Source organism: Rhineura floridana, chromosome 3 (assembly GCF_030035675.1).
Source record: "Rhineura floridana isolate rRhiFlo1 chromosome 3, rRhiFlo1.hap2, whole genome shotgun sequence".
NCBI classification, from domain to species: domain Eukaryota; kingdom Metazoa; phylum Chordata; class Lepidosauria; order Squamata; family Rhineuridae; genus Rhineura; species Rhineura floridana.
The window spans coordinates 18,567,036-18,580,093 of NC_084482.1; the positions used below are offsets into that span (position 1 = coordinate 18,567,036).

The 13,058-nt window shown below is 37.3% G+C and overlaps 1 protein-coding gene across 2 annotated transcripts in view; it reads left to right on the forward strand.

Annotated features, from left to right (window-relative positions):
- The window catches only part of PFKM (phosphofructokinase, muscle), a 90,503-nt gene that overhangs the window by 51,300 nt on the left and 26,145 nt on the right, over window positions 1–13,058 (forward strand). For both annotated transcript variants that reach the window (XM_061614715.1, XM_061614714.1), the window contains exons 7-10: window positions 6,882–6,926; window positions 8,327–8,435; window positions 9,574–9,669; window positions 10,599–10,691. In XM_061614715.1, coding sequence (XP_061470699.1) covers window positions 6,882–6,926; window positions 8,327–8,435; window positions 9,574–9,669; window positions 10,599–10,691 — 343 coding nt within the window. The remainder of the gene's footprint in view (window positions 1–6,881; window positions 6,927–8,326; window positions 8,436–9,573; window positions 9,670–10,598; window positions 10,692–13,058) is intronic.

The following is a 13,058-nucleotide window of genomic DNA, read 5'->3' on the forward strand; positions in this document are numbered from 1 at the left end:
CTATCTACATGGTCAGGTTTGTCCCCCTTCCTTCTCCTAGGCTGGCCCCTGTGTACAGTTAACACAGGCAGTGCTACCGCTTCTTTCCTCACCCCAGTAACCTTCCCTTTGACTCCCTAGGGATTGAGGTTGCCTCCCTCCTACTTTAACCTGTCATTGGTTTGCATGCAGCATTGAGGCACACAGAGCCACCCTTACTCTTGCCTGCGTGTGTTCCTGTTGGAAGCACCAAATACTATGGGGCTTTTCTGTAGCCATCTCTTCAGTTTTTGTGGTTCCTTTATTTATTCATACATTCACTCATTCCTCAAGTCCACACCTCCCTCTCAATATTTCTCTTTTTTATGTTGAGGGAAGAGGCGTGCCTTGGTTGCCAGGGCATCTTTCTGCAAATACTCACAACAGCGTACACTGATGACAGCTGCCTCCTCATAGAAATGAATAAATGTATTTGCAAATGCATGCAAAAATTGGCTTAATTTGCGCAATCTCTTTTTTTTTACAATAATTTTTTATTCAAATTTTCATAAAATAAACAAAATAAAATCAAAAACATAACACAATAAAAATAAAAATAAAAAAATTTGACTTCCAACTTGTCACAGATCAGCTATAAATATATAATATATATCAAACCTGTCTCCTAAAACATACGAAATTCACTTTTCTCCATAGTCTATCTTAATTAATCGTCAAATCCCATTATCATCATTTCATTTTTATCTTTCAACAAAAAGTCTAAGAGAGGCTTCCATTCCTTCAGAAATGTATCTGTCAATTTTTCTCTAAGTAAACATGTCAATTTATCCATCTCTACTAAGTCCATTAATTTCAATAGCCATTCTTCCGTTGTTGGTGTTGATTCTATTTTCCACTTTTGTGCATATAATAATCTTGCTGCCATAATCATATATAATATTATTCTTCCATATTTCTTTTCTATTTGTTTATCCATAAAACCCAATAAAAAAAATTCTGGTTTTGACTGTATATTTATCTTTAGAATTTTTTGCATCATCCTACCTATCTGTGCCCAAAATAATTTTGCCTGTTTACACAACCACCACATATGATAAAATGATCCTTCTTGTTGTTTACATTTCCAACAAACATTAGAAACATTACTATACATTTTTGACAACTTTTCTGGAGTCATATACCAACGATACATCATTTTATAGAAATTTTCTTTAAGATTATAGCATCATGTAAATCTCAAGCCTTTTTTCCACATATTTTCCCATTGATCCATTTGTATATTATAACCAAAGTTTTTTGCCCACTTTACCATACACTCTTTTACTTGTTCTTCTTCCATATCCATTTTCAACAAGAGTTTATACATTTTTGCAATTATATTTTCATCATTTGTACACAAACCTATTTCAAAATCAGATTTACTTATTTCAAACCCATACATTTTCTTATCCATTTTATATCTCTCTAACAATTGTAAATAGGCAAACCATTGAGAACTATATCCTTCCTTTATCAGTTGTTCTCTCTCTTTCATTATATATTCTCCATGTACATTTTCTAAAAGTTCTTGATAAGTTAACCATTTCTCTTTTCCAGCCATTTCTCTTCTATAAAATGCTTCTTGACTTGAGACACATAATGGTATTTTCGAGTAAAACCTTGGTTTATATCTATTCCATATTTTCAACAGAGGACATCTTATAAAATGATTATTAAAATCCACATTAACTTTTACTTTATCATACCATAGATATCTATGCCATCCCCACTTCAGATTATGGCCCTCCAAATCCAATAGTCTTTTATTCCTCAATAATAACCATTCCTTTATCCAGACTAAACAACAGGCAGCATAATAAAGTCTCAAATTTGGTAATCCCAGTCCTCCTCTTTCTTTGGCATCTTGTAATAATTTAAATTTATCTCTTGGTTTTTTTCCCTGCCAAACAAATTTAGAAATATCTTTTTCCCATTGTTTAAAAGGTAAATCAGAGGATATTACAGGTATTGTTTGAAACAAAAACATCATTCTCAGCAATACATTCATTTTTATCACGGATATTCTGCCCATTAATGACAATTGTAATTTATCCCATTTTAACAAGTCTTTCTTAATCTCTGTCCATAGTTTTTCATAATTGTTATGAAACAACTTTGAATTTTTATTTGTCATAATAATACCTAAATATTTCAACTTTTCCTCTATTTTAAAATCTGTCTTGTCCATCAACTCTTTTTGTTCCCTTGAAGATAATTTTTTCACCAACATCTTTGTTTTTTGATTGTTGATCTTAAATCCTGCTAACGGTCCAAATTCTTTTAATTTGTCCATCAATATATTAATTCCTTCCAAAGGGTTTTCTAATATGATTATCAAATCATCAGCAAATGCTCTCAATTTGTATTCCTCTTTTTTTATCTTTATTCCCGAGATCCTTTTATCTTGCCTTATATCACTAAGCAGCACTTCCAAGACCAAGATAAATAAAAGAGGAGATAATGGACATCCCTGTCTTGTACCCTTTTGTATTTCACATGAGTCCGTTAACCCCCCATTAACAATTATCTGTGCCTTCTGAGATGTATAAATAGATCTAATCCATTTTATAAAATTATCTCCAAAATCCATTTGTTCCAAGACCTTAAACAAAAATTTCCAATTCAAATTGTCAAATGCTTTCTCAGCATCTAAAAAGATCAAAGCTGCTTGTTTATCATTTCGTTGTTCTAAGTATTCCAACACATTCAAAACATTCCTGACATTGTCACATAATTGTCTTTTAGGTAGAAACCCCGCTTGATCTTCCTGAATAAATTGTTGCAATATTATTTTCATTCTTTCTGCCAAAATCGTTGTAAAAATTTTATAGTCATTATTCAATAAAGATATCGGCCGATAATTTTTTGTTTTGGTTAGGTCCTGCTCCTCTTTAGGTATTAATGTTATATTGGCATTTTTCCAACTGTCCGGTATCTTCCCCTCTTGCAAAATAGAATTCATTGTATACTGTAAAGGTAATAAGAGTTCCTCCTCCAAACATTTGTAATACACTGCTGATAGTCCATCCGGTCCTGGCGCCTTTCCTAATTTAATTTTACTTATAGCTTCAGATATTTCTCTTGACGTAATAGGACCATTAATAACTTGTCTCTGAAAATCTGTAATTTTAGGCAAATTCGGTTTAAATATATACTCTTCTATTTTTTCAGATGGAATTTCCTGACACTTGTACAAAGTTGAATAATATTGATGAAAAACCCTTTGGATTTTTACATTGTCTGTCAACATCTCATCTCCTTCTTGTATCTTTAAAATAAGATTTTTTTGTCGTTCTTTTCTTAATTTATATGCTAACCATTTCCCCGGTTTATTTGCAAATTCAAAAGTCCTTTATTTAGCAAAATTTAATTTCCTTTCAATTTCTCTAACTGTCAACATTGACACTTGTTTCTGTAACATTTTAATTTGATTTACAATAGAAACTTTAGTTGGATTCTTTTTCAATTCTTCCTCTTTTTGTTTTATTTCTTCCAAGATTAATTGCATTTTCTGTTGTTTCTTCTTTTTTAATTCAGAATTACATTTAATAAAATATCCCCTCATAAATGCTTTACTTGTATCCCAAACAATATTTTCATCTGTTCCTTTATATAAATTGTGTTCAAAAAACTCTTTTAATTTCTTCTTACATTCTTGCACTATTTTATCATTCTGTAATAAAGATTCATTTAGTCTCCATCTAAATCCAAGATTTTATTTTTTGAAAGTCAATATCACTGGATTGTGATCCGAAAAGGTTTTTGGTAATATATCCATTTTGGAAATGTCTTTCACTAGGTTTTTAGACATCCAAATCATATCAATCCTCGAGAATGTTTTATGTCTTTCTGAAAAATAAGTAAATTCCTTTGCATTGTCATTTATATATCTCCAAGCATCCACCAATTCTAGATTTTCCATCAATTCAAAACAAATCTTCGGTAATTTACCCTGTGTTTCTTTAATATTTTTCTCAGAAAGTCTGTCCATTTTTGGTAAATTTACTCCATTCCAATCACCCATAACACACCAATGATCATATGAAAACTCTGACAATTTTTCCATAAGTCTTGTGTAAAACCTTGTTTTATCTTCATTGGGGGCATAAATGCCCACTATCAAAATTTTTGTACCCTGTAAAGTAATTTCAACCCCCACAAATCTACCACTATCGTCCAATAATATCAATTTAGGAAACAATTGTGGATTAATATAAAGAACAACACCATTTTTTTTTTGATCCAGCCGAAATAAATTCTTCACCCAAATTTTTACAAATCAAATATTTGGAATCTTTCTTCTTGATATGAGTTTCTTGTAAACAAATTATATCCAATTTTAATTTTTTCAAATAATGAAACACTTTCTTTCTCTTCTGCGACGTATTGGCTCCATTTATATTCCAAGTTAGATATTTGTAATCCATCTTTAAGCATATATTTTAAAAAGTACCTGATGCTCCCTTTAATCCATCATCTTCCTTTCCCTCCTCTTCATGTTCCTGTTGACTTTGTTTCTCAGGAATTATATCCATGTCTTTGAATTTATCTTTTTCCATGTCTTTTGATGCTTTTCTCAGAAAGTCCCTTGCTTTTTGAACAGTATTCAATCGATATTTTTGTTGTCTGAATGTAAAAATCACTCCTTCTGGAACATCCCACCTAAATTGAATTTTACATTGTTTAAGTTTTTCTGTAAAGAAAGCATATTCTTTTCTCTTGCGTAAAAGTCTAATAGGGATTTCTTTCATCACCAGTATTTCCTTGCCATCAATTTTAAAGATATTATTGAAGTGTTGTTGTAATACCATATCTCTGGTTCTCTTTTTTACAAAATGCACAAGCACATCTCGTGGGATTTTTTTCATTGTTGCATATCTTGAATTAATTCTATAAACTTTATCTATTTCAAATTCCATCAGATCTTCATTCCAATCCAAAAATTTTACCCGAGCATTAACCATTTTATCTCTGATATCTTCACTTGTTTCTTCAGGAATTGCACGAAATCTCAAACAATATTCTTTATCTCTGAATTCCATCACAGCAATATGGTCCAAATTTTTTTCCAATTCCAGATTTAATATATCTGTTCCATTCTCCAAGATTTGCACCTTTCCTTTAACATTTTTTACCTCCTGTGTTACTTGCCCAATTGTGCCTTTAATCTCATCCAATTCTGTTTTGATATAATCTTTTGTATCTTTCAATTCCATCTTCATTTTATCAAATTCATCTTTAATTTCTTGTCTATCCTGTTTCATCTCTTGTTTGAGATCTTGTTTAAGATCATTAATCCCATCCATTATTTTCTGGAACATGTCTGAGGAGACAGCCCCTTCCTGTGCATCAGTTGAACCTCTTCGCTCCAGGGCCTTAGCTGCTTTCCTAGTTGTCATTCTTGAAAAAAAAACCTTTAGTTTCTGCTATTAACCAATGTTCCCAAACCTAGAGGCAGTCTGTTTCTTTTTTCTCCCCAACAACAAAAGAGTTAATATTCCAGGCCTGTTAATATGATCTAGCCAGCAACAGTTCTTATCTCCTGTACGTCCAGGAATGCAAAACAAGTTTGGTTCACAGCATCCAGCCGTCAGTAACATACACGAACAGCAGATTCGTCCAAAGAGAATAGTCCAAAAAAAAGAAAAAAAAATAGTCCCAGATATATTTCCTTCAAATAATCATATCATCTTATCGGATAAGTTGCCTCTCATCCGTTGTAATCTTTATAATTCCAAAATCAAGCCAGCTTTTTGTCATTAAGCTAAAAATTAAGTTCTTTAAATTTTCTTTCTTCTTTACTTTTATATAAAAGGAAAAAAGTGTGACTCACCCAGGTTTCTCAATTGCTGATTCGTAGACAAGTCTCTTTTACTGTAGTAATTTAAACCAAATGATAAGATTTAGACAGAAGGAGGCTCGCTCGTTATAGAACGTTTTTAAGAAGAAAAAAAAGTATCGCTTTTTTTCAGCACAGCTTACTGGAAGTTCTGACTTCGTCTTCCGCTGCTAGATAAGCCTTCTTATCTCAGGGGATTCCTGATCAATTCCAGCTATCTACAGCTCAACGAAGTTTCGTGGATAATCTCTTCGGTTCACCTTTGTCTTGGAGAACATTTACGCCAGTCAAAAATTCCTCTTGACTGGTTTTTAACTGAAAAAAGCTTCCTCTGAGACAGAGCTCACTCAGAGGCAACACCAGCAGAGCACTCACTTCTGGGAAGTCCCAATTTGCGCAATCTCCATTATATAAAAACATTTTAAAAATCCATTTGTCCAAGAAAGAGGGATGGGGAGGAAAGAGAGAGAGAGAACAACAAAACACAATGGACTTTGTGACAAAGCTTGTGCCTGTTTTATGTGGCATTTATGTAGCACCCCAGCCAACACAGTATTATTGATGCTTTTATTATTTTTTAATGATATTTTTATTGTTTTTAATTTTTTTCTGCCTTTGTACGTTGTAAGCCACCTTGATGTACTCTATGAAAAGCGCAGCCTATACATACTTTAATAAATAAATAAGTTTCAGGGCCTTGGTAGCAGTTCCAGAGGTCTGTAACTCTTTTTTCCTAAGAAGGGCCTGCACAGCCTTCTGTCTTCCTTATTCTCTGAGATCTTGTATGAAGTGGTGCTAAATGTTTTTTTTAGCGATTTTAAAAAAATAAATAAAACATTCACAGTAAGAAACCTAGTGCCAAGACATGGAATGATGTGTAGATTTCACAAGCTGAAGCTACTCCTATTTTTTTTCCCCATACAAAACCTGGCCCAAATCTGATTATTTTCTCAAAAAGCAGTATATTAGTGCTGTAAACAGATAATCATAGTTCTTGCATTTTCACACTTGTTTTGTCTTGCAGTCACCAGAGGACATTTGTGCTGGAAGTGATGGGTCGTCACTGCGGGTAGGAAATAATGCTGTTCTGTTAAAATGATGGTGGTCAGACACAATGCAGCCAGTGGTGGCTGGCCCATTGGGGCAAATGGGACACCACTCCCCTAACCTCTGTCTGCCCTCACCTGCCTGCTTTCTTATTTACATCTAGCCAACAGGGTGGCCATGGCTTTTAGCATCTTCCTCCTTAGTCTCAGTTTTGCCCTTGTAGAATTCAGCAGGGAGGAGGATGGAGGCAAAACTAGAGTTAGTTGGTTCCATCTACCTTCTGTCCCACCAGTCCCAATGGACACCAGCCACTTCTAAATGCAGTTAACCCATAGTTTAGTTTCATGAGATCAAACCTGCCCCCCCTCCAGACTCGGTTGGTCCCCTTTCTGCTCTGGCACAGCTCAAGGAGGAGTTTGGAAGTTTTCACTTCCATTTTTGATTGCTGTATCATCCAAGCCTGGACAATATTGACTTTCACTGGCCATAGGTCTTGACACTTCTTTCTCTGTCTGTTGATTTGTTAATAAAAAACATTCTGCAAATCAGCCAAAGTTCCATGTGCAGATGGAATCAATCCTTGCCTGTGTGTGCATACACAGATGAACATCTCTCATCATATGCCTTTCACTTTCATAGTTCCTAGAAGTATTCAGATAACTATAGACTACATAGTTGAGTGTTCAGAAACATTTTTCTGCCTTTAAAAGCTTAAGTAGCAGCCTAAGTAGGATTTTTTCTCCTTTCTTCCACATCTTGCAGGTTAGCTTGGAATATTCAATATGTATTGAGCACATTTATTCTAAGCTAGGCAGTCTGCTGGGATGAAGAAAAGTTTCCCTTCTTGGCTCTGTGGGAACCATGTCTGAATTAGGGATGGATGGTTCAGCCTGTTTCTGGTCCATGTCACTTTTGCATGTGTTCATTCAGCAGTCTGTTCCATCCTGCTTCCAAATTAATCGCAAGCTTTAAAATTATGAACAAAATGTGATTTAAATACATATTTAAATATATTTTTAACAAGATCTGCATTTCTATATCTGTTTTCTTCCAAAATACACATTTTAAATGCATATTGATTCTTTTTTGAGAACTACAGCAAAAAAATCAGAGAAGTTCATGATCTGAAAGATAATTTCATTCTGATGTTAGTACAGGAAGTGCGGATCAGGTCAGTTTGTACTGGAATTCAGAAAGATCAAATTTCTTGAAAATCCCTAATCTGAGTGCAGTTGAGTTTTTTATCAGAGAAGATGATATGGGTTTTTGGAAGTCACCAAGTCAGTCTCTCCAGTTAGAATTACCCTAGATAACTTTTGGGAAACACCTTCCCTGCTTGGATTTTTCAAGCACTATTGCTAGGTTTAAATCTTGCACCAGATCAGTAATGGGTAACTGTTCATCTTTTATCTCTTCCTCTAGCTACCTAGCTCTTGTTACAGCCTTGGCAAGTGGTGCAGACTGGGTTTTCATTCCAGAATCTCCACCAGAAGATGAATGGGAGAATCACTTGTGCAGGAGGCTAACTGAGGTAACCAAAATATAAACATGTCTAAATCAGAGGACTATCTTGCCCGGTCCTTAAAGGTTTCTCAGAAGTAAGATCCACAGCATTCAATGGGAAATGCAGCCTCTGTTTATACATACAGCAATACACTTCCTTTATTTATTTATTTATTACATTTATATTCCCTCTTTCCTCCAAGGAGCTCAAAGTGGTGTACAAACATGGTTCTCCCCCTCCTGATTGTATCCTCACAACAATCCTGTGAGATAGGTTAGGCTGAGAGACAGTGACTGGCCAAAGGAGACCCAGTAAAATTCATGGCTGAGCAGGGATTTGAACCCTGGTCTCCCTGGTTCCCAGTTCAACACTCTAACCATTATATCACACCGGCTCCTATTTGTTTCTTAATATACTGGGTCAATGTTATTCCTAGAGCAGATTTCCAGACATTTGGCAAATTTTTCACATTGTACTATGTGCTATCTATACAGAAAGTTCTTGCAGAAATACATCTTGCTCGTATAATAAGTAGGCCATAGGAGGCTAGTCCGTTAGGCCAAATGGGGCACTGCCCTACCAAACTCATCCTGCCTCTATCTGCCTGCCTTTTTACTTATAACTAGTTAGGAGGTGGCTCTGCTTGACATTGGCTGTGTCTTTACTTACTCTTGGTCTCCCAGCCTTCCATTCTACCAGTCCCAATGGGCACCAGCCATGACTGAACTAGTGTGTTCTTTGTGTTCATTGGTAAGATCAACATACATCCGTAGACCAGCCTTCCCAAACCTGTGGCCCTCCAGATGTTGCTGGATTTCAGCTCCCATTGGCCCCACCCAGCATGCTAAATGGGCAGGGATGATGGGAGTTGTAGTCCAGCAAAAGCAAAAAAACAAAAAAAAACTGGCAGAAGCTGGGTTGGAGACAGAAGGTTCCCCATCTCTGTGTTCCTTCAGCCTTGGTTAAGAAATTGGAGGAGGATGGCAGCTACTGAACAGAGAAGGGTATCATGATTGATAGCACCGAAAGCCTTTGAGAGGCCCAAGTGAATCACCAGGGTTGTACATTCCACCACCACCTCACCTTTCTCGGATGACCAATGCAGTTTCTGTCCACTCCTAAAACGCAATCTGAAATGGATCTCCTTTCCTTTCCTTCTGTTCAGACAAGAAACCGAGGCTCAAGACTGAACATCATCATTGTGGCTGAAGGAGCAATCGACAAGCATGGCAAGCCCATCAGCTCAGAAGACATCAAAAATGTGGGTAATGCAATCCTCTTTCTGCTTGGAGGATCTGTGTTAATGTCCTTTGTCCTAACATTGAGGTTGAGCTGAAATAAGGCTACTCGCTGGAGTCAAAATCCCTGATTTACCCTCCTGTGCAGTGAAAAAGGGCCAGTTTGTACAATCAGAAGAATCAAAGAGTAACATTTTGACTATCAGCTAATGTCTATTGACTAGAGTGTGATGATATTAGCTTGCAACCACAGAGGACCCAAGCCAAGGACTATTACTTTGTTGCATTTATACACAGTACTGGGGCTTCCTTATCTTCCAAGCATGCCTTTCAAAAACAGTTTAAAGGCACAAGCAGTTACTAAGAACCTTTGCAGATCATTACAAACAAAACAACCTGAGTTGATTCTGAGCTCTGAAGATGCATGCATTCCCATTCAATGGCAGTAGCATGCTATCCTGTCCCTGTGTGATGGGCAAGGGTGAGGTGGGGGATAGCTATGGGGTTGTGAGTTTTTTTGTAAATGTGGCTAGACAGATTCAATGATATCTTTCAAGGAAGGGTTCCTAGAATGAAGGAACTGCAGCAGGAGTTGGGAAGTGGAGGGAGGCCTTTTTTTTTTAAGTATTCTGCTGTCTGTGCTAGTCTGATCATGAGGAGGGGCAAGAACCCCTGCACAACACTGAAACCCAGTCTTAACATCTACTGAAAGTTCCAGCTTTTCTAGGCATTACTGTATACCTCCTGTTTTTGCAACCTTGAGGGCTAGAAACTTGCTTTTTAAAAAATGAAAGTTGAGACTCTTGGGATGCTGAATTCTGCACTCCATTTCTGTGTGATGTAGCTGAGAACTTATGGAATGTAAACAGCCCTAGTTCTCCCTCTTTTGTGCAGAAAATGTTCTAAATTTCAAAGGGATAGTGTCATGTTTGCACCTCTCTTCTCTCTGCAGCTGGTTGTAAAACGCCTGGCCTACGACACAAGAGTCACCATCCTAGGGCATGTGCAGCGTGGTGGGACCCCTTCTGCCTTTGATCGTGTCCTGGTAAAAAAAGCAATAGTGTTCCAAATACTCTTTATAGATGATGATGTGCCTGTGACTATATTGGATATTGGAGTGGGAGGCAGAAGGGGAAGCTTCTAAAGGTGCAGTCCCACTGCCTCTAGCTGTGGTAGGTTGTTATCCTCTCTGGAATTAATTGCCTGCAAATTGGGAATGTTCCACTTCTCAATAATAACAAAGGGTCTTGTGGCAGACTTATTTATTTATTTATTTATTTACTGTCCCATAGCCGAAGCTCTCTGGGTGGCTTACAGTAACTAAAAACATTAAAGACAAATATACAAATTTAAAAACACATCTTTTAAAAACAATTTAAAAACACAATTTAAAAATTTACTGCAATTTAAAAACACCTGCTAAAATGCCTGGGAGAAGAGGAAAGACTTGACCTGGTGCCGAAAAGATAACAGTGTTGGCTCCAGGCACACCTCGTTACGGACATCATTCCATAATTTGGGGGCCACCACTGAGAAGGCCCTCTCCCTTGTTGCCAGACTCCCAGCTTCCCTCGGAGTAGGTACCCGGAGGAGGGCCTTTGATGTTGAGGCCCCCAACGGGTGGGTTTGTATTGGGAGAGGCGTTCCATCAGGTATTGTGGCCCCAAGCCGTGGAAGGCTTTGTAGGTTAAAACCAGCACCTTGAATCGAGCTCGGAGACATACAGGCAGCCAATGCAAGTGGGCCAGAATCGGTTTTATATGTTCTGACCGTCTGGTCCCTGTTACCAATCTGGCCACCGCATTTTGCATAAGCTGCAGTTTCTGAACCGTCTTCAAAGGCAGCCCCACGTAGAGTGCATGAGCTTTCATGGACTAGAGCCCATTTCATCCAATTGTAAACAGTGGGGTCAAAAGGACATGCAGTACAGTCTGTGACATTCCTAGGCAAAGCTTAACTACACAAGATAAGAACAGTGGCCATTCACAACAGGGGTTAATTGATAGGAACACAATCTGACAATGTGAGTGTTGACAGGATTGGAGCCAAAATGAGGCCACTATGAAGCAAGAGGGGAGGTATCAGCATGCTCAGTGTTTGCAGAAGTATAAAATTTCTTTAAAAAATCTATAAGGGAGCCATTCCCACACACCCCAATAGCCCAGTGAGTTCCAGCCTGCAGAATCAGCCTGTATCTGAGCGCTAGGGATATAAGAAGGCATAATTTTCCATTCTGCCCTGTATTCATGACATGCAGCACTGTTTCTGTTCTGCTCCGGTTTGTCTTCTGCCAAAAGCTACACTATTTGTCTCATTGTCTGCTCTGGCAAAATTATATAACTTACATAATCTACTTACTTAATTATGTAAGTTATGTTGTCATTACTATAGTCCACGCTGTTAATTTCTGTGGAAAGGAATCACATTGCAAATGGGGAAATAAAGTAATTCATGGACTAAAAGCAACAATAGTGAATACTGCTTGTATTCACTGGATTGATTTCCATTCTGGACATGAGATGAAAAAGCGAATATCGATCATTTCCACTCCTGTTTCGGTTGTCATCAGAATTTTCCAATGATCCCTATCCTCATTCAAGGCCAATATTCCAAGGCTTAATTTCTAAGCCAGTAGGTTCTGTGGCTCAAGCATGCATGGATATCATGTCAACTGACATAGATGTTTTTCTTGCTAATTCCTGATGTTCAGGTACAGGCTGCAGTCCCTCAGTGGTGAGCAAAAGGCACTCTGCATTTGCTCAGGGACATTATTTTCTTTATTACCTCACATTTCATACTTGAGATAGAATCACAGAATTCAAAGGAACCTCAAGGTCATTTAGTCTAGCTCCTGTTGATGCAGGAAATCCACTACATAGAACATGGGTGGGGGACTTTTGGATCTTCAGGTGCTGCTGAACTACAGCTCCCATCAGCTTCAAGAAGCATGGCCAATGGCCTGGAATGATGGGAATTATAGTTCAGAAATGTCTGGAGGGCCACCGGTTCCAGCCTGTGTATCTTCCCATCCTGCTGCAATGTGTGTCTGATTTTTTGGTGAAACTAAACAATGAAACCTGGTAAATGTCCAAAATAGATTCTCCCATATGGCTGTGGGTTTAGTAGCTGGGCACTTCTCCCTTCCCCTTGTACTGGCTCTCAGGGCTGCCACAGTTTGGGAAATCCTGGGCAGAAGGAGGAATTCATTTAAGAAAACTTCTCCCTCACTTTTTCATTGTTATCATAATGCTCAGGGTGCCTTCCAGCAAATTAAAAGCAATTTCAAAATCAATTCAAAAATTTAACAGTACAATATTACAATGAAACATGAGATGGCCATGGTAGATAAAAACAACTTGAGATCACCAACTCATTAGAAACAGCTGGAACAAAAATGACCTGGGGCTCTTCT